The 22,092-nt window shown below is 35.0% G+C and overlaps 3 protein-coding genes across 5 annotated transcripts; all 3 read right to left on the reverse strand.

Moving 5' to 3' along the window:
• Positions 1 to 910: 910 nt before the first annotated feature.
• LOC114762638 (uncharacterized) lies at positions 911 to 6,241 on the reverse strand. Of its 3 annotated transcripts, none has more exons than XM_028952165.1 (15): positions 6,089 to 6,241; positions 5,176 to 5,266; positions 4,892 to 4,997; positions 4,656 to 4,808; positions 4,249 to 4,353; positions 3,914 to 3,997; positions 3,705 to 3,820; positions 3,346 to 3,447; positions 3,146 to 3,256; positions 2,984 to 3,040; positions 2,815 to 2,881; positions 2,651 to 2,704; positions 2,383 to 2,457; positions 1,946 to 1,981; positions 911 to 1,345 (listed from the first exon to the last, which is right to left on the reverse strand). In XM_028952165.1, the coding sequence occupies exons 2-15, from the start codon at positions 5,184 to 5,186 to the stop codon at positions 1,256 to 1,258; spliced, it is 1,167 nt and encodes a 388-aa protein (XP_028807998.1). In that variant the 5' UTR covers positions 5,187 to 5,266; positions 6,089 to 6,241; the 3' UTR covers positions 911 to 1,255. The 3 variants fall into 3 exon arrangements, with proteins under 3 accessions (XP_028807998.1, XP_028807995.1, XP_028807996.1); XM_028952162.1 differs by having other exon boundaries at positions 5,176 to 5,300; XM_028952163.1 differs by lacking the exon at positions 6,089 to 6,241 and having other exon boundaries at positions 5,176 to 5,568.
• A 1,340-nt stretch (positions 6,242 to 7,581) lies between these two features.
• LOC114762636 (uncharacterized) lies at positions 7,582 to 11,991 on the reverse strand. Its single transcript, XM_028952161.1, has 4 exons — positions 11,953 to 11,991; positions 10,123 to 11,271; positions 8,986 to 9,656; positions 7,582 to 8,829 (listed from the first exon to the last, which is right to left on the reverse strand). Coding segments are annotated over exons 1-4 (2,844 nt in total). The 5' UTR covers positions 11,955 to 11,991; the 3' UTR covers positions 7,582 to 7,807.
• A 2,383-nt stretch (positions 11,992 to 14,374) lies between these two features.
• On the reverse strand, positions 14,375 to 17,813 carry LOC114762641 (cytokinin riboside 5'-monophosphate phosphoribohydrolase LOG1-like). Its single transcript, XM_028952168.1, has 7 exons — positions 17,667 to 17,813; positions 17,186 to 17,283; positions 17,038 to 17,068; positions 16,503 to 16,602; positions 15,074 to 15,144; positions 14,804 to 14,947; positions 14,375 to 14,692 (listed from the first exon to the last, which is right to left on the reverse strand). Exons 1-7 carry the CDS (start codon positions 17,784 to 17,786, stop codon positions 14,627 to 14,629), a joined length of 630 nt encoding a protein of 209 aa, XP_028808001.1. The 5' UTR covers positions 17,787 to 17,813; the 3' UTR covers positions 14,375 to 14,626.
• Between the last annotated feature and the right edge of the window lie 4,279 nt (positions 17,814 to 22,092).

Below are 22,092 nucleotides of genomic sequence, written 5' to 3' on the forward strand. Positions count from 1 at the left end.
CAAAGAGGCAGCAGGGATTGTGGGGGAAGGGGTGTGTGTTAGTGATATTTTAGCTAATTTCAATGAACAAACACGTGTTTGAACTTTGAATGCCAAATAAATTGAGTCGTTTTTGGGCCCCCCCAATATATATATATATATATATATATATATATATATATATAAATTGAGTCATGAATGAGAAGCGAGAAGGCAACGCTTGTGTTTGTGGGGTATCTCCCAGTTGAAGATTTCCATCCATAGACTTCAACCTTACTCCAAAATGACGCTCCTACCCCCAACCCCCTTTCCTCTTTTCCTCCAGTAATTCATAGCTGTAACATGGGATTATCCAGATCTGGCAAATACTACTATTCTTTTTTAATACTCCTCCGGTCCTTAATATAAGACCCATTTAACTAATTTGATTAGATTAAGGAAGTTAGGTAAGTTAGTTAATTATAAGAAATGTGACACATTTTTCTTAAAATACCATAATCATATTTCTTAATACCCCATCTTCCTCTTCTATTTGATTATGGTTGAGAGAGTATTTATAGGGGTAATTTAAAGAAAATTGATAAATATGACAAATGGGTCTTATATTTAGGACCAAAACCAACTCAACAATTGGGTTCTATATTAAGGGTTGGAAGAATAATTTATAAATGTGACAATTATAGTTGCCGCTGCTTCCATCCTCACTTCTCACTGCTTCTTGTGACTATAATATGCAGAATGAATTAATAAACAAGTCCGCAGCTCTGAAATTCCTTATTTTTAATTTTCAAACTTTTCTAAGTATTTAAATTTGTCCGTGAAAATGCTGGGGAGAAAACAAGATAAACCATATGTATAACTTGTGGATTGTAATGCGATGCTCTTTAGAATTTTAACTTGATGACATATATAATGGTTAGTCCAGTTGAATAAAAAAGGATCAAGTCCCATATGAGAAGAATGTGGTGTTATTTAAATAGAACCTAATAATATTTAAACATAATTCAATATACTGAACACCAAATAATTACACTTTAAAGGAAAAAGAGGCCAGATGCAAGATCTTTTTCTTTTTTGTTTTTGGCCAAATAGGCCATACGTAGGACGAGACATCCTTTGTTTCCTAGCCGACACGGCGCATATAATTAAAAGGGACAGAACCTGAGATATGAAAAGGGTGAATGACTCCAATGTAGGCAAGGAAACGATGATTCCACTAACAGGCAAAGCATGTTTGAAAGGGGTATAGCTATAGTCGAAGGGGACGCCAATATTATTAACCCCTGATTCCTTCCAAAAACACCTTATCAGCATCGGTGAGACGAGTCTGGAACAAAGCCCACTCATTTCTGCATCTTGCTCTAACCTGCAAGAGGTTCCAGACCAAACAGTTCATAACGGGTTCCTTGTTAGGGAACAGTAACACTATTCCTGAGTTGGGGGACCAGAACTAGGCTTTGTATCAATCGAATAATCACAAATACCTCCTTCATTGTTAAGTCAATTATAAACACTTTCCTCGATTATAAAAATCGTAGAAGTAAAATATCCTACTTAACTATCACACCACAAACCCAAACCCTTTTGTCCATTTTCTATCAATGCCTTTGATGCAGGCGTAGCAAGCATACACCAATTAATCTGGAAACAATACTGCGTGTGTGTGTGTGTGTGTGAGAGAGAGAGAGAGAGACCTTGATATGGCATATTCGTTGAAAAAAAAAGGGAAAATTGACCATAAATATTTAAATCCTAAACTGTCGTAGTTGAGGGAGTATTTTTGGTCTTCAAAGTCGAAGGAGTTTGCGAATGACTTGAAGTTTTTGCATTTGTTTTGCTTCAACCCTTTGGAAAATGCTACGGCCAGATAATGTATGTGTGAAGTTAATTACGTACACAACGATGCTTAACAGGGCCACGTCGATATAATAACATAGTAAAATGATTCTATGAGAAATGCACTTACCGCATCCCCTTGCTGTTTTCCGTGATCAGCATCTCCCTGAAAATTATATAACACATTTCATAAAACATTCTGGTTCGCTCAAAATAATTTCATTCACAGTAGAAACGACAGAGGCAAACAACTGGCCGAGTTTTCAGGCACAAAAAGGAAAAAGAAAGCCAGCTAGTATCGTTAAACAGGGGGGGATGAGATGCTTGTATAATAGGCACACTAGGCGACCATTTAGCATCTGATGATATAAATCCTATTTAATTTTCATTTGTTAATCACACTCATGTAGACACATGATCAAGCATTCTAGGCACGTAAAGAAATATAGAACTTAAGCAGTTAGAATTCCTCCTCAAGTTCGCTTATCTCAAGCACAAGTAGATAAGCACCCTCTAGAAACATGTGGACCCAGGCCAGGCTATTCTTATAAATTAGCTATGACTAACCTGGCTCCTGAGAGATGGAACCCCTTGATGAACAATCCACTGCGAATCAACTACACCGATTTTTTCATGTGCTGGCTGCCAAATTGAAACAGAAAGGTATTAGCTTAAAGTAAACAAGAAAATAATTAATTATCTTCTTCAAACTTTGGGTAAGATTTCTGTTAAAGCCAAAAATTTCAGGAGAGACAAAAGAAATAATCCATATCCATGCACACAAATTTCATATAAAGAATCTCTTCAAAAGCCATAGAAAACAGAATCTGCTAACCTCTACACATCTTCTGAGAGCAAAATCCAGTCCCCATCCATGCACTAAGTCGTTCTACAAGCATATGTTGGGAAGTTCGTCAATGTAACTGAAGAGTACACTCATATCGTGGAAAGACAAAATCATGTATTCATATGTGATATAAAACTGAAAACCCAAAAAACCTGAATCATATGCCATACACATCGCCATGCTTCACGAGAAAAGACTGGAGCCATAATTTCCACGAAGCTGAAAAAAAACACCAGAAACAATTAATGTAAAATAAAAATGGATAGATAAAAGTGTCGGTAAAGAATATTGTTGCATATCAAGGAGGAAGAGATAATCTACGCAGCACAAGGAGGCAAGTGTGGATCACTGCACCAGCCTGGTTTCTCCTCTGTGAACCTATCCGCCAATCCATACATAGAAATGTTACGAGAATTCATATGTAACATAATAAGACCCTCAGGCTATAGCTGGAGATAGAAAAGGGGGAAGAACAAAAATTACTTGTGAACTGATCTATCACCTCTCCTCTTTGTCATTTCCCATGTTGAATCACTATTTTCAAGAGCAGGTTGAGATATCTCCAAGCCATGTTTTTTTATTAGCTCCATAAATCTGGTAATAAAAACACAGTTAGTAACCAAAAATTGCATACAAAGAGGAGGTTTGAGAAGAAAAGATAGGATTTAAACATATATCCATACTTGTCTCCATTGAAGTGTTCCACTCCAAGATCTTCATCCCATATAAAAATATATTCATAAGCTGATACAATATCAGGATGCAAAAACCTCTTAGCATACCACCTGCATACCATCATATATGAAGCACAACAAAAAGTTCAGGGATAGAAGCACAAAGACAACCATTCCACATGATAATCAGCTAACTAATGAATTTGTTGAGTTGAATCTAAACACAAACATTTCATCACCCACTGCAAAATATCTTTCTTCAAGAGAAAAAAAGCTAGAGGGAGAAAATTCATAAACAATGTGAGTCTCCAGCAAAGAAGTAGTGAAAAAAGGGAGGATAAATAACCAGAAGGATATTAACAATGTACCATTTTGTTTGTTTCCTTGCACTAACATGGATCGCTTTCTTTGACCACTCAAATTCATCCCATTCATTAATCCGATTGTCATAATGAAAGAGCAAAATTGCAAAATCATCAGAAAACTACAAAATCAGAAGAGAGTCAATGCATGAAGGCAATATGATAGGAAGGATAAATAAACAAATATATACATATAAAACTGTTCAGTCAATAACCTTTTTGACTGATGCGTCAATGTTATATCTCTGATCATAACCAACAGTGAATGTCACTAAATACTTTGGCTTTTTCTGCAGATCCTTTGGAAATCAAGGTCTTATTGTCAGGCTCATAATATTGATGCTTAAGAAATAGATGCATGAAAAAAGATTGCTTGAAGGCACATGTGAGATATGTATGCATCTCTTGGTGATATGACAAAGCGTGGCACACAGCTAGAGCCCAGAAGGCATAGTAAATATGAAGGATACGGATCAATTTCTGATCCCTCCTGGGTTATGCTTAAGGACCCTGAGAGTTAGTGATTGGAAGACCCAATAATTTGTCATACCTCACTTGGTTCACCCCATAGCCTTCGCAAATGAAAATCAGATTCAGATACAACAATTCCAGGAGGTAGTGATTCTGCCCCATGAGGATTTGTTGGAACATACATCTGGAAACTAGCAATAGTGTCAGACTCGATAATCAAAATGTGTGTGTGTGTGTGTGTTTTTGTGTTTGTGTAATTAAAACAGAAGGCTACAGCTTGCATTTACTGATATTTTTTCCCTTGAAATATTGATGCATGGCAATCAATTCTCCTACACTGAGGGGTAACTTCTTGTTAAATTAAATTTTGCAAGAAAAATATATTGTTAAATGTCAATTCGCCTACACAAGTGCTTGGAAATAATTGATATAGGCAGTAAAAATGGAATCACCTTGTAACAAAAACTTTTTTTTAAAAAAAAATACCTTAGGTAATTTCATTGATCCTAGGTATTCAAGGCCTTCAGTTCCAGAGGACTGGTCTGTAACAGCCTGAGAACGGTTTATGTCAGCTAAAAATTTCTCTATATCAGCTATCGGCACATCAAAAGAACGTCCAAAGCTTGAAGGTAAGCGAATCTGCAACATGAAAAAAAAAGGAACATAGAATGAAAAATATATGCCTGATGCAATGCTGGCAATTGATTATGTGACAGAAATACCTTGGTGATATTCGAGGATGGCATTGAAATACCGAGAGAAAACCCCAAAACAATTCCCATAATTGCTGTGATGAAAACCTTGATGTTATCATTCGACTTTTTAACACTGCAGAAAGGCCAGCAAGCTAGATTTAAACATTCTGATTAAACGGACACCAAATATTTTTATTGTGGAAAAAAATCATTTCTTTGCATCTTAGCTTGATTGAGGCACATACTAGAAAAATTATGAAAGACTAAAGTGAATATAATCTGGTAAGCGAGCAAACACAATTAATCCATACCTTCGCTGCATTATTCCCCTCCAGTTAGAATCTTTCCGTATTAAATCAACAGATTTATCACCGGGAAATAGTTGATGTCCCTAAGCAGACTCTGATTCAAATGTGTCATCCTTTAACCACCATAACTGGAATTGAATAATATGCAGGTTAATAGTAGGCGTAGTATGCACTTGATCTTGCACCTACATTCGCGTATCTAGCCGGAATCATACCAAAGTGAAGGCAGGCATGGATGCATGCAAATCAAACGAGCATCTCATAAAAGCTATGTTGCCAGCGAGTTGGCACGTTGAAGTGTGTGTCATGTGCGGTTATAGGCTTGCATTTTCAGAGAGAAAGGATTGCAATAAATATTGTAATATGACAGTAAATGTTACGAAATATCGAGATCGATTACTGCTGAAGTAAAACATATGTATAAACGATCACGATGTTTCAAAATTAACAGAAACTTGGTTTTGTTTCCTCTGAATTTCCAACTTAAATACAGGCACCGCGCAGGCGATTCGTATCTAGATTCTTTAAGAATATAAAGGATCATCATATGGCAGCAGAAATAACAACATAAAGTCTTAATTTCTAAATCTTCAGCTGTCACCAGAAAGCTCAGTTTCAGCTTAAGTATGGCATGCAATTACCCATAAAAGGGAGAAATCATTCCAAAACCACGAACTACGAAGCGAAACTACCGTCGAAGAAGAATATTATCCAAATTGACAACCACATTACATCCTTGACCTGATGCTATCCCATCTATCTATACCTCGCAAAATGATAATCACATTTCAACAGTGCTTCCAATGAAGCAGACAACATGGATTAACAACTCTTAAAATACTCTAAAAGGTAAATGAAAATTTCTTCGAAGGCATCATCAAAGATCATTGCAACAGCTAGGCAAGAAGAAACATACAGAATTGATGGAGAGGCGATAAGGCTTAGACTCAGGCTCTTGTCGATCGAATTACAGAGAGAGTGACCGTTCGAGGAGCAAAACTGTTACGAAACTGAAAAACTGGCTTGTGGGGAATTATAATTTACATGATCGAACTGCCTAGCCTTCGCTTTTCCATCTCCATGCATACATTTCTCGTTGCTTTACCTTGTTACAGCCCATAGGCATGTGCCAACTTATTCAATTTAGAGACACGTGTAGTGAGTTTGATACCGTTGGATTACAAAGCTATGCCATCCTATGGTCCAGAAAATTCTGCAACAGCATTAAATAAACACTTTTCTGGTTTTTTAAATAATGTTCATTCTGAAACTAAATTCTACCTCCGGTCATTAATATAAAAATTTGTTGAATAATTAGAATAAAATTAAAAAAATTAGTTAAGTTAGTTATTTCTAATAAATATGTGTCATGTTTCTTAAAATACTTTTGTTAATCATATGTATTAATTAAAACTATCATTTGATGAAACATTTAACATATGCAACTAATATAAGGACTACCTTGAAAAAAATAGATAAATATGAGAGATAAAATGAATTAGAATCTTATATTTAGGATCAAATTTAAAATCAAATTAGTTCTTATATTAAAGAAATTAGTATAAAAATAGTTAACCAACAAAAGAAAAAAAATTATATCGCTGCTGTGAATTGCTTTTCAATGGTCACATTTCATTTTTTGTGTGGATATGCGATAGCTGCCTTTGGGTATATGTAAAGCGATAGGAAGAGCGGATTTGATGCAAAATCATGTAATGTATGGTTTGGTTTGGTTTGGTTTTGTTTCATGCACCTTTCGTGTACTTCCTACCCTTTTAGATGCTAACCCACCGCTTTCTTAGCAAGTGTGAACTATACGAGACCTTTGGTAGCAGTCACATATGTGATATGTTTGCTCCACAGTATCAAGTAACAGCCAATTTTGCTTTCCCATTTTGCCTTTTCCTTTGTCCATGCTCAAAATGCTCAAATATTTTTATATGTTTTGATCTATTTTAAAAATAGTTGTTAATTGTTAACTCATTATGCACTGCTAATTAATTTTTTCCATTGCAAATAATTTTGCTTTAGTATTTTTGGAAGCAAGCTATTCTTTTTACTTTTTATTTAATATCACATATATTTTATGATTTGAATATCTCATAATATATTAATTATGTCTTATATGTTCTCTCCTCTGTTGGATTAATTACTTTTTTTTTTTAATTTTCTTTTCTTAAGAATTTAGAGAGTTGGATAGATGGTTAAAACTTCAAATGAAGCACTTCATACTACAAAGTAAGCCAAATCATGTTAGCCGTTGGATTTGTCTGCTCACTAATAATGATAGGCAAACATGCATGGGAAAGAGAATTGGCTAAATAAAATTATTCAATTAATTGTTTCATCATGAAGAGTTCAAGAGAAAGAAAAGAGCTTTATCTTTGCATATTAATTAATGAATAAAAATAGCCACTTTTGGCTTTACAAAAATATCAACATAAATTAATTACAATTTTGTTCCAAGAATGATCTTATTTATTGGATTACCTTACGGATAATCAATGTAACTATATCCCCTTGCTATCCACAAGTATTGCCTCTAGTATTAAAAAAACAACTCAAGAAATCAAATCTTTTGTCAAGGAGGAGGAAGAACAAAGAATAAAACCAATCATGACAGCTAAAGCTGATTTCAGAACTTGATGCAGCTTTGTGGCAAACCTGTATTATGATCCACAGAAACTATCTCAGTGGCATTGTCACATCTTAGCACATCCTGACCCAACTTAGCCCCAGCAGACTTCAAGCCCCTTAGAGAAACTGGTTGATTAAAAAGGTTCAAAGATGGCAATTTTGAAGCTGGAGGCAACTTCATTCCTGGTAGAAAAGTTCTAAAGTCTTCATTCAACAATGGAACTTCAAAGTCATGTTTGTCATGTCTAACCGCATTATCTTTTGCACTGATATGAGCTCCTGGTTCCATATGGTTGGTTGAGAAGCTAGCTTGGTGTGGGAAATTTGGATAGAGACTAACGTACCCTCTAAGGTACATCATGTCTATGAGGAACTTCTTCCATGAAGCTTGCCACCCATTAGTTCTTGACTTTGGAATTTGAACTGGGTTTTCCTTGGCATTCTCGGTGAACCTCATGTTCATATACACGTAAAACTCTCTCCAGTGCTTAGGGAAGAAAACTGCACCCCAACTACATGGTAACTGGTGTAAGTAAGGAATGTTTGGATGGATTCCTTTGAAGAACTCTGTGGCATTCCATTTAGGTCTTTCTTTGACAACTTCAACAAGTCTTGGGGTGTAGAGGGAGATTGAGGAGAGCTCAGGTAGAGAGACTTGGGGATCATAGTGGTAAGCCAAGAGTGCATATTTGATCCATAGATAATAGTAAGGAGAAACTTCGATATCATCTTCAAGAAGGACACCAAAGTCATCATCAGAAGAAGGGTACCAGCTCTCACTCACTGCTCTAATTAGCCCTCCTTGGATGATTCTTCTCCTCAAGGTTTTTGGTCCATGAGGCCACTCGAACGAACTCACAAGTTTTATAGTAGCTTCGTCTACCTTACTGTCCATGTTGAATGTTATAGGAACTTCATCTCCAACATAGTAAGCATTGGACAAAGATTTCAAAAGCCTTGTTAATGACTGAACTCTGTTTTGTGTAACAATGTTGACAGAAATCCGCATTTTGTTCCAATCTGTACAATTCAATTATGTTAGATAATAGTTTCAAGCGAAAAAAAAAATTAAGCTGTGAAATGAAAGAACTTAAAAGTGTAAGTCTTAGAATTTATAACACTTTGCGGAGAATCATATAATCTAAAAAGTTGAGGTCAATGAGTAGGAATTCTTACTTGGCAATGTTGTTGTACGTAGATCAGCCATCCAGAGAACTTTTGAAATGGAAGCTTTTGGTAAAAGAACTAGAGAGGTAGCATTGGAATTAGCTTCTGAAGCCATCTTCAAAGCCTTCTTCACATTAGGGTCAATGTCTGACACGGTGATGACCACACTAGGATTGTGAATTCTAATCAAACCCTTCATGCTAGAATACACTGCTTGTATAACTGGAATCTCTGAGTTTGATACACCAGAAAGTGCTCCAATTGCCAAGTCAAAAATCTTAAACCTTCTCTCTTTGCACACCAACTTAGGCCAATTTAGTGCAACTGCAGCATCTTCACAAGGACAGAAATTGCTTCCTGACACAACAATGTAGGCTTTTTTACCAACTGTGGATCTAAACTTCTCAAGAAGTGGTGCAAGTGCTTTGACTTCATCAACTGAGTGGGCATAGAAGAGTGCATCAATTTTCTGAGGGTACATTGCAGCCCATTGGGTCACATAACCAGTGGAAAGTGCTTTCCACCATTGATCATCCCGAACTTGAACAATATCCTTGAAGATTACAGTGGTTTCTGAGACATAAGCAAGCCTGTGCTCACTATCACCCCAAGTTTCTTTGTCATTTGGGTCAACTGGAAGAACAAACGAGCCCGCATTTTTATATTTCTGAAGTTGATAGCTACAGTGAGAAAAATAAGCAGGGTTAGAGTGTAAAAGTGAGTAAACTTAATGGAATTATCAAGTTAATTGCATCTAATGATCAGCATGAGTAAGATATTTGGTTGTTGCCAAATTACAATGAAGACACCACAAAAATTCTTCAAAACAAAACTAAAAAATTACTGTTTTCAAAGTCGTCCATTAGTGCGTCGACCGTAAGTTGTACGACTTATAAGTGGTGGTGCGCCTAAAAGCAATAGTTGATTTTTAATTGCGATCTACAAGATCTTTGGGAGAGTCAAATTTACGTTTGTTTGACTTTTATCCTTAGTGTTTAATAAACTAAGTTAAACTGTTCAGTATATAGCAATCTACCAACCAAGTAGATCTATTCCATTCTTCATAAATTGGCCAAAGATACTTCATGAACATAAAATATAATCAAATCATTTGAACTTTTAATCGAAACTTAACCTATAACGTACCTGAGATGCAAATCTTCCCCGGTTGCAAAGGTAAAAGGTGTCTCAGTGAACAGAGTTTTGACATGCTCAGCAGATAAGAACCATGAGCTAGATAAGAAATCCACCTGCACAATTTTATCAACTGTGATATTATAAGCAGGATCAGGCAAATAAAGTCCTGCTTCCTTAGACCTGAATTTTCTGTAACTTGGGAATGTAAAATCCTTCTGTCTGAAAGGCAATATCCTTCCTATACTTCCCAAAACAGAGTTCTTATACTTCTCTGTCCCAGCCACATGTGCCAATATCTGCAACATCTTCCTTCCAGGAATCATGTCATCATCAACTATATACACGAGATCAGCCTCAGTCTGAAGAGCCATCTGGAACCTTCCATAGTACTTGAAATCGTAACTCGAGCTTATGAAGCTGATTCTTGAATCATTGTAGCTATCTACAATCCTCTTCAAAGATAACTCATTTGGGCTCCCAAATGCGAGCACCCAGACGTGGTGGAATGGGAGGGTCTGGTGAAGCAGAGAATCAATCTGAGAACACAGCGTCTTTCTCTTGAAATGATTCAGAATAACTGTGATCTTTGGTCTGTTCGGACCTCTCAGATCCCATTTGGATTTCATGGCCATTAGCTCAGAAAGAGACTCAGAGCCAATGGTTTTGCTCTGAAACTCTAAAACCTCATTGTAGAGCTCTGTCTTCAACTTAATCATCTGCACATCGTTAGACTTCTTCTGCACGAAATCTATCTTCTCATACTCACACGCTTCAGATGGAGTAATGGGTTGCTGCACTTGAAAATCCTCTCTGATGAGAGAATTAGGAGCTGTTCGGTATCGACCCAATACGTGGGGTGTGATCATCATGTTCCTCCACTGATTTGCGATTCGGGTAGCCCAAGTGAAATCTGGTTTGGATCGTAAGTCTATAGCGGGGCTCATATAGTACAGTAAGAACGTTGCATAAACTGCGAAGAAAAACTGAAGACATGTGAGAGCAGTTACAAGCTTGGCAGAGCCACTTCGTTGAGCCTTCGCTTTGGTCTTTCCTCCAACGTAGTCACTGATCATTCCTTCCAAGTAATCCCTACTTCTCGAGCTGGAATTCCGATCAAACCCCATTTTGCAAATCTCAGGGGATTCAACGTCCTCCCACCTGAAGAGCAACAGATAATACAAAAGTCAGCCCTCTGAATTCTCAGCCCAAACATGCAACATATGAAACTATGCGGAGAAAGATACCAGATATATAATCAAATGGGAGGTTGTGAAAGTTGGTGATGGAATCTGGAGTGAAGTTTGAAGAGGAGAGAGACTTGATGGTTTCATATATAATGGTGGGAAAAGGCGATGAAGAGGCGAGGAAGAAGTAGACAGTGAGAAACGTATACAAAGGTCACATGGGCTTAACGCTTATGTGAAAGACGAAAATGGTGGGCGTATCTTCGTTCTTTTGTACATTTATAATTTATTTCACCCTTAAGACACCATCCCAAAGCCACTTTTATCGCCGCAGAAAAGGGCAACCCCAGCGTTTTGGGCACAGCGTGAAAATATTTGTAAAATTTTTTTGTATATTAAAGAAAGCCATACAAACAAAGAAGACAATGTATGTTTTCCCTTAAACCACTTTCATTTGTTTTTAAACCATAAATGAAACGATCAATATGTGAAAACGCACGCACAATTCCTGAGGTTAAGACTTAAGAGGAGCCTGGTTTAAGTGAGAGGCATTTATGAGCAGTAAAAGATAAGAGAAAGAAGAATGCAAAAATACATTAAGAACTAAGGCACCAACAAAACCAGAGAGACAACACGTGGCAGATGGAGATCATACATTACTGTGTACGTAGCTTAGCTTGATGAGGAAGACAACGCGTGGAGTGTGAGGAACAGAACCCGTTTCTTGTTCAGCAAAACAAGCTACGAACCTTGCGCTTAAACAGAGACCTCTGATTCAAACCATAAGCTTAAGTTAGGGACAAAGCAGGGGAATGGAGTGTCCATGAGAAGAAAAAAAAAGAACACATATATATTATCATATATATATGTAAAGGGGTTTGACTTTGTCGCAGATAAGGTTACGTAAATGAGAGAGCTGCAGAAAACTGAGTTAATGGGTGATCGCCGAATTTAATTAGGCGAGTTAGACGCCGAGAAAAATCTGGCTGGGTTGGCATACACAGGACACAATTCAAATTAATATTGATCGCTTAGGCATCAAACAAAGGTACTCAAATAATGGGAACACGGCGCCACCCGTCCGTTTTCATTTTTTTTTTTATTTCATCATTTTCTGGTGAGTTGCCATTGGAGTTTGTAGAAGAAAATTCAGTCAGTTAGATTGAGCAATAAGCAATTGGCTTATCATATCAAGCTGTTAACGCGATTCCGGTTTTTTAATGAAGGAATGAATTTCTGGGGTTGTTAGCGATTTTGATCATAGTTCTTATCGCACTAATGACACATATTGGTAAAAAGAAAATGCATTAAATGAGATGCTCTCCTCGATTATGGAATATATGGTGATTTTTTGTATGTTAAGTGAGAAGAAGGATAAGTAAATTTTGATTCACATTTTTCATATTGGTATCAATCAGGCACTCTGTTTCTGTGTGATGCAATGTTGCATTGAAAACGCAAATGAAAAGAGAATCAAAACCATGTTAGAAACAGGATGGAAAAGGCGTCTCCGGGGACGACAAAATCCCGGAGATCCTTCGCTTCATTAAAACGGGATCGAGAGAAGGATCCAGAAACAGAAGGGTCAAAACCTTTGAGAATTTTGACTCTTGCAGTAAAACTCTGGCCTCTAACCCAAATTATAATACTATATTCTTAATATAAAAGTTAATTTTATATTTAATTTGATTTTATATATAAAACTCTAATTTATTTTGCTTTTCATATTTATTTATTTTTTCTTAAGATAGTTTTTTTAATAGGTGTATATATTCAAATAATAGTTTTAGTTTATACACATAATTAATAAAATTACTTTAAGGATAACAACACATATTTATTATAAATAACTAATTTAATTAATTTTTTTAATTTAATCAAATTAATCAATTAGTTGTTATATTAAAGAAGGAAAATAATATTAGTAAAGCAGTGAGAAATTAAAATGGAAATTTCACGTTCATAGAGGTACTCTGCGTGAGATGAGCTCATGATCACGTGCTAAGGCTGTGTGTTCAAGTGACTCACCCCGTCGTGAGGGTCGCTGGCCTAATCGCGATTAAAAGTCAAATCCCATAAAATTGTTTGTTTATCCCAGTCAACGCGGCTTTCTCCTAATAGGCTAATACTCACTTTTTTTTCAAAAAAAAAAAGAGAGTTACTGTTCATTTTAATTTATTGCTTGTTCAAACGTTGACTCTGCCCACGTAGCAGCCTTTGACTCGTTTTGTTAACCATGTTAGTGGAAGCCACATTGGCAAATCCAGCTAGTAAGCCCCCCTCCTGTTTTGTTACAACTTTCTGTTATTATCTCATGCTTCTTATAAAGTTAGTTTTACTTTCAATTTGCTCATAAATATAATATTTGAATTCACTTTATCTCTTATATTTATTAATTTTTTAAAGTAGTTTTTATAATAGTTATAGATGTTAAGACTCCATCAAGTAATAGTTATAACCAATACACATGATTAAATACGATAATTTAGGAAAAACAACAGCTAATTATTACAAATGATTAACTTAATAAATTTTCTTAATGTATTAGTTCTTATATAAAGAATCGGAGGTAGTATGGAGATCTCTTCAACCAGATCTGTTAGATTTTATTATGTGAGTTTCCACGAATCTTCAAATTACAAAATTAATTTCATAAACATCACCTTAACTTTGAGACGTAATGCAATATGATACTTTTTTTTTTGGTATATGTATTATTTTACAGGAGTACTCTAGTATGTTGCGAGAATTATGCATTAGTTAATTACCAATGTTTTTTAATCTCTCAAATCTCTTAAACTACATACATATGTGTTTGACTTTGGATACAAGCATTTGAAAATTGAAATAGAGGAGTTGTTATTAGTGAGTGATGCGGTTGAATAAGCACATATATGGGGTCACAGACTTGTCCCGAGAAAGATTCTTCTCCCTCTTCACATACATTGGCCCATTTGTCTCAATCTTTGATTTATTAGGCTGTATTTTTAAAAAGTTAGCCTGGCCCTGGGGCATAGCAGTTGGAGCCAGGCATGAGTACAATAATTTAAAAAGCTAACCTGGCCCTGTATTTCAAATTGAAATGAGCGTTGATGAAACTCAAGAGAACAGATAGTTAGGTTTGAAGTAGTGATTACAGTAATTTAACACTAATAACAAGGAAACACAGGAGTACAAAAAGAGGGAACATAATAGTCTAATTTGAGGAAATTGTGGGTAGGCTAGCTCATCTACAGATCATCAACAGTAGCAACCTCTTCTTTGTAGTTAACTGTTAAACTGGCCTGGTCTATATCCCATTATTAATTAATCATCTTCCTCCACTTTTGTCATCTTAGTCGCTCTGTTTCCCAGCTGAGCTTAGAAGCCACTCCTTCATGTTTTGGGATGTATTCCTGTGTCGTTCAAACCCCATTATATATAATTGATCGGTGCTTTTTCTACTTGCATAAACTTGTTTATTCTCTGATCAAAGGAAAGTGGGAATTAGTTGCATATGTACGTACCTCCATCTTTTTGAAGAGCTCTTTTGGAGTTGGGGCAGAGACAATGATGTGACGAGCATTTGGGCTGATGAAACCTTCCTCCACTGCTTTGTCGATGAAGGACAACAAGGAATTGTAGTAGCCATCCACGTTCAATAATCCCACCTTCCCAGGTATAAAAAAAAAAACAGAGAGAGAGAAAAAGCTCAATTAATCAGCCATTACTTGTGATCTCTTCATAATTCTTCTGGGATGTTGGGAATTAAAAAATAGAAGAAAAACGAGACTTACAGGTTTATCATGGATTCCTAGTTGAGCCCATGTTATGACCTCGAGAAGCTCCTCAAGTGTCCCATAGCCACCTTCAACAGTTACACTAATTCAGATTCTTCCTTGTAAACTACACTTTCATCTTGTTAATTAAAAGAAGATTAGAGTCGGTAAGCGACCAAAATCCGCATAATTAACCGTGTTAATAGGATATACTACCTTCAGTACTTAATATAAAAGTTTGTTTGACTTTTATATGAGACTTTAATTTACTTTGTCTTTCGTATTTATCTTTTTTTTTTAAGATAATCCTTGAAATAATAATAGTTCTAGTCAATACACTTGATTAGTAAGATATTTTAGAAAATACAATACTTATTTATTATAAATAACTAACTTAACTAGTTTCTTAATATACTCAAATTAGTCAACTAACTCTTATATTTAAGACTGAAGGTAGTAGAAAGGTAGCACAGATCATATGTATCATCACATTTTCGTCGATTACGTTTGAGCACTGCATGGTTACTTATTTGTTTTAAATAAAATTTCCAAGGATATATAATTGTTGAAGTTAAAGTTCGTTACAGGGGCCGGCCTTACATGAGCCCCCCCATCCAAATGTCACTCTTTCAGCGCGTCATTTTACCTAACCGTTCATGATTAAACCAACCGTCAAACCTATGGGCTTCTCGCTCTCCGTTATGGGCCTTTCTAGGCCCTACCGGATAAAAACAATTTTTGGGTCAAACATTTATTAAATATACACCTTTTGCATTTCGAGTATGTTAAAACTAGATACACGTAGATGTCGTTTGGTATGAAATATTAAAAATAAAAAAAATTAAAATTAAGATTAAAATTAAAAAATTTATTAAAATAGTATTTAGCATAAGTAATTACTTATTATATGGAATTAAGCAAACTCATATGGTGGGATTGGGGAACACTACTTCCCCCCATGGTATTCTCCAATATCACATACATGGGTTTGACTAATCTCATATAACAAATAATCTCTTATACTAAATATTCTTTTAATATATTTTCTCAATTGTAATCACAATCCCAATCCATCGTTTTTAATACCTCCTGCCAAACGCAACTATAATTTACAACATGTGAATTCACTCAGAAAAAAAAGAAGAAAAGATATGTGAATAGTCTTTCTCTCTATATGTATTGATATATATATATATATATATATATATGTATTGATTATTGAACCCTAAACTCAACCGCTTTTTCAGTAATGCTTAATTACTAATTAGTAAATTAATTTGTTAATTATTCTATAACCTCTTCCTCTAGGACCTTGCTTTCTTAAAACCGTAATTTAGAATTAGAATCATTTTAGTGGGAATTAGAAGACAAGAGAGTATTTAAACAATTGATGGTAAAAATGAAGAAAATAAAAGAAAATAAGGATATAGAGGGGGGAGGAAGGAACCAGGTAAGGCAATGAAGGCGTCAGAATGCCTGGCCATCTCAGCTTTCCTTTGATGCATGTCCGCCACTGCCTTCACTTCTCCCACCGTTTCTCCTGTTATCTGCAATTCCCATCCACCGTCCATCTTTGTTATTCCTTATTATTATCAGCTAGAGAGAGATAGAGAGAGAGAGAGAGAGAGAATCTTGTTTTGGTTATTGACCAACACACAAGAAAACAACGTAGTTACTTGCCCTGTGACACACTCACAAACAGGGACCGTAAACCTAGGCATCCCGATATGAATCTCATGCCACTGACAAAAATTGGCCCTCACCCATTGACCCCAGTTTGCCTAAGTGTCTCACTTTGAGAAATAATTATAATACCACAAATCCAATCATGATTGAACCAAAACATAGGACATGGTAGAAAGTGAAAGTGAAAGCACCTTCTCATATAACGTAAATTCTCTCTCTCTCCCCTTTCTTTTTGTTCTCTGTTTTTGTTTGATAATACTCATAATGAAACGCTGTCAAGACCTTATCAACATTACCTCCCTCGGCATTAGTGTCTTGGGAATAACTCTGCACACAATAACATGACACACATTAGTTGACAACAACTGGAATGAACAACGAACAACTTTTCTGTCAACAGACATCATATATATCAGTTAAAAACAATGGTTGCTAAATGCTCACCCTATCACATGGCGACCACCGTTATAAACCGCTTGAGAAACTAACCCCATCAAGCCAATGCTGCCTCCTCCATACACCAGATTAATATTCCTTGACACCTTCATTTCAATCACCAAACAAGAAGTATGCAAATAGTTCATGAGTCCAAGTTTCAATCTTTTGCGGTCAACCTTCAAGAAAGAACATAAATTCGATCCCAAATATAGCAGAGAAACTCATATGAACTTAACTGGAAGGCTTCTCGCAGCAGAAGTTTACGCACTAGAAATGTAAATGCACAGGTATATATAGACATAAAGCAGTGTCTGAAAACAGAGAGAGCGGAAGGCTATAGCTGGAGTAATTCAAGTAATCCATCAATTGTTCATAGAGATTAGAAGAAGAAGAAGAAGAAAATTTGTGGGAATTTCGTCAAACTATAAGCAAGTTTCTATGATGAAAAGAGAAACGAATTGAACAAGAGAGGCAAGTGAAGTATTACCAGTTCCTTCCCTAGCTCAATAGCAGCATCCTTGTAATTGGTCTTCTTCCCCGGGCTACTCCCACAGAACACACAAATCCTCTTGAACCTCGATTGTTTCATCTCAGTTTCTCTCTCCATCTCTTCCTCTCTGAGTGTGTGTTTGGCACCGGGTTAATATCCCCTGCGTCTGAGCGCAGGTATATATAATAATATAACGTGGGAACAGGCAAAAGGCAAAAGGTAAACACAATCAAAACGGCATTTGTGAGCCGTAACGACATATGAGGGACGGTGCTGACTCACCCACAAGTTGCTGAATAGAACACATCCACTCATGTGTGCGCTTTAACATGGTCCCCTGTCCCAGAAACAAAATGGACACCCCGGGGTCCTATTTCCACATAATTGTGTTTTTTTTTTTTGGTTGCTGTAAAACTCACTCACTTTATCAAAATCAAAAACCATGTTCAAGTCTAGATTCTTATTCCCTTATATTTTCCATAGATTGTTTGTTTGTGTAAATTACTTGGCAAGTGAGACCGTAAGAGTTGATGGCAAGTGAGACCGTAAGAGTTGATACTGATACCATTCTTTTCAAACTATTCCTCGCATGATGCGTATTGGTTACAGATATTATGTGAGGCTGTCCTTAACAGTTCCTATTATCAAATTATTATCATTGTCATCACCATTTGTAGTAGTCGTAGCTGTTGTCGTGTAATTTCTGTGCATGCCATGGACAAGTCAATTGGATTTCGTCCAAAAAAATTCAAGTACAGAGCCATATGCTGCTCATTGAAAGTTCAGAAACCACACAAGAGAAGGAGAGCAAGTAGTGTCTTCTCGTGTGTGACAAGAATGTGGTTTAATTTCTGAAGCAAGTGATCGAGGTCTAATTCTCAAAGGTCTGTCATTTACTCTTTGTAGCAATATGATCAGGTGGTGCAATAACAAGGAGAACAAAGGGGTGAGACCATGCTGAGATCGGCCATGGGTGCCATTCGCATCCCATCCATTATTGTCTGTCAAGGTTAGTGTTGTCGGAAAGGATTGCAGTGTCCTGAGCGAATAGAAACTCAACACGAGCATCAAACCTAGTGATGATATGGGCACGGCCATATTTGGTAATGTTCTCTTCTTTGCTTGAGGATGTCGTGACTGCCTCACTCATTTATAGCAACAATCAAAAACTTTTTGACCTCATTAATCAGAGACCAGTTTTGAGGGTTCTTGCTCATTCCCTTCTTAATTTCATATCAGATAACAATTAAGCTTTCCCACCTTTTTACCTTCCCTTTTTCTTTGTTTTGTTCTGTTCTGATCATCGACGCTGAATGAATATATATATATATATATATATATATATATATCACGGGCTGATTTATTAGTTGAATTAAACAAATGCGATAAGGTTTTGTCAACTGTCTGGTAGTGAAATAACGTAACTGTGTCGAAACATTTCAAAAGAACCAAGAATCTGCTATATGTAGATGGATAGATAGAGTGTGTATGTGGGAGGGAGCTAATGGGAAGAAAAAGCAAGGGTCAAATCTCGGATGCTTAGCCATAGATTATGATGTCTGTTTGCCTAAAATTTCTGCGGTGGAGTAATTGGTACCGGCCTTTAATATAAGACTTATTTAACTAATTTAATTAGATTAAGAAAGTTAGGTAAGTTAGTTAATTATAAAAAATATGTCATGTTTTTTCTAAAACACTATAATCATCTTCTTTAATATTTTTTCTTCCTCTTCTACTTGATTATAGGTGAGGGAGTATCCATAGAGATAATTTAGAAAAAAAATTAATAAACATGAAAAATAGATCTTATATTTAGAACTAAAATCAACTTAACAATTAGGTTCTATACTAAGAACAAGAAAAGTGACACTTTTAGAGAGAGAACTGTGTTTGTTTGTGGGAGCATTGGGAGGATGAATCGCGAATTATATTGTCCTTCACATCTGATTGAGCTCCGCTTCTCCATGGTGGAAATCCTACTCATATTTTCATCACTTATGTCTCATACCTACTTTCTTCTCTATTTTTTTTTCATCTGGACGAAATACTTTATTTATGCATTTAAATATATTTTAAAAACCACATGAAAAGTGATTATACTACTTTGTTTATATAAGATTTTATTTTGATCATTTAACTTTAAAAAGTAAACTTTTAGTCCTTTAACACAAAACCTGTTAACAAAAAATAACGATGTTAAACTCTTAAATATTGATAAAATATTACTAAATACTAACATATTAAGTTTAATTTTCAAAACAATCATGATTGTTATAAAAAAAATCATTTAAGACTAATAATTTTGGGGTTAGATGCTTAAAAATATACTTTTTAAAATTAAAAGATGAAACTGAAAGCTTACATAAAATTAAAAGAGTAAATGAATACTTTATTTTTTATAAATAAGACGAGCAATAGTTCATGTCTCATAATTACACTTCAATTTTTTTTTTAATGCATAAAGTTGTTTTGCGTGTCTTACCATAGACAATTTTTCTACATCTTTCCTAGACTGTTTGCTTAGAGAATCCGATTGCTAAACGTAGAACAGGAAAATGTCCACTGCAGGGCTTGAAATTAAATGATTAAAAGACCCTAAGTCAACGGGCTATCGTCTATGATTTGTGAAAAATTTTAAACTTTATTAACTTACAAAAGCTAAATTTAACTTTCGCACCTGCATCACTTTCAATTTGTACATTTTTTATATTCATTGTTCTTTTTCGGCGATGCTTATATATGTGTCACGATAACATCAGCTCTTCTTCATTAAAGAGAAGGCCGCTTGTTCAAACCAAGTGATATTATGTGTTGGGGGAAAATGTACTTTTCTTTTAATTTTATATTTGTCTTTACCCCAAAACTTTTTGGGCTATAATTTTATTGCAAATCTTCTGTTTTCTTTTTCGTAGTATTTCAGGATTACTTTACTTTAACTTTTTCTGCAATTTGTCATGTTTCAGACATTTGTTCAGGGTCTGGGCAAATGTATACTACCATAAATAAGATTTTATAATTAGGATTGGAAATAACATTTTTTATATTTAGCTATCATGTTGTATATGCGTAATTTTTTCGAAAAAAATCAGGTACGCTATTTATTTTGATTGTTAAAGTGGAAGGAGTTTAGAGAGGGGGCAAAACCTAACAAAAAGCATAAAACAAAACAGTACACAAGACAAATTCTATTTGTCCGTTAGTAGTTTTGTTTACTTGCCTCAAAACATGTTTATCAAATCTTTAAGATTGTTCTACGTACTTCTTACAAACGCTACATTGAAACTCGCAACAAACATTATTTGAAATAATTGCAAGTTAATGACAATAACGGGAGATCCTAATAATAACATAATCAAACTACAATTAATGCCAAAGAATCACAATAAATGTAATAGGTTATAACTTGAACAGATAGAAAACCATGGACTTCATATAATCAGATTAGTACACAGACAATCTCACAAACATAAAATTTGTTGATGTGATAAGTTATAATTATTAATAAAAACAAATATGTTAGTTAAAGATAAGTCCCATTCATCAAATTTTAATAGTTAATACTATTCATAAATCACTGCTTTTCTACCGAAATCATGTGAACGTATATGACTACGTTAACATTAATGATTATTATTGAATTAAAATAAAATATAATAAAACAACTTTCAAATTTTCGCCATTTGAACTTATGTAATTATATTTTGCTTGACTAATCATTTAAGTAGTTAATATTATCAAGTGATACAAATTTAAATTGAAGTAGATTAATTAGATGATAAAGTAGAGTGTACGTGTGTATTAGAAAGAACCAAGTGATCGCTGCGGTTACGATAGGATATAAATGGAACAAGATGCATGTATTATATCCGTTTTATAGATAACTAATTTAAAAATAATAAAAAAAATTAGTTTAGTTAATTATTTGTATCAAATACGTGTTTACTATGTTGAAATTATCTTTTGATAAGAACTCTTATTTTGGAAAAAAATTATAAATTTAGAAGGCAAAATGGATTGATATCTTGTAATTAAAGTCAAATCTCACTCATAGTTAACTAGTTCTTATACTATCTCTGGTTCTTAATATAAGAGATAATAGGGATTATATTTGATCCTGAATATAATATCTTAATCCATTTTGTCTTCTAAATTTATAATTTATTCTCTAAAATATCTCTTTTGATCACACATATTAAAAGGGTTTCAATTCAAGGGTAGTCATGATTAAAATGATATTTTAGGGAATTCAACTCATATTTATTACAAATAACTAACTTAACAAACTTTTTTAATCTATTCAAATTAGTTAATTAACTCTTATATTAAGAAGCAGAGATAGTACTCTTCTGATTCTAAATGTGAGACTTATTTTGTGGTGTAAATTACACACAAAATATATCTTACTCAGTGGCATTTAAGAGCC

This window comes from Neltuma alba, unplaced genomic scaffold (assembly GCF_004799145.2).
Source record: "Neltuma alba isolate B1F8T4 unplaced genomic scaffold, ASM479914v2 tig00011239_pilon, whole genome shotgun sequence".
Classification (NCBI taxonomy): domain Eukaryota; kingdom Viridiplantae; phylum Streptophyta; class Magnoliopsida; order Fabales; family Fabaceae; genus Neltuma; species Neltuma alba.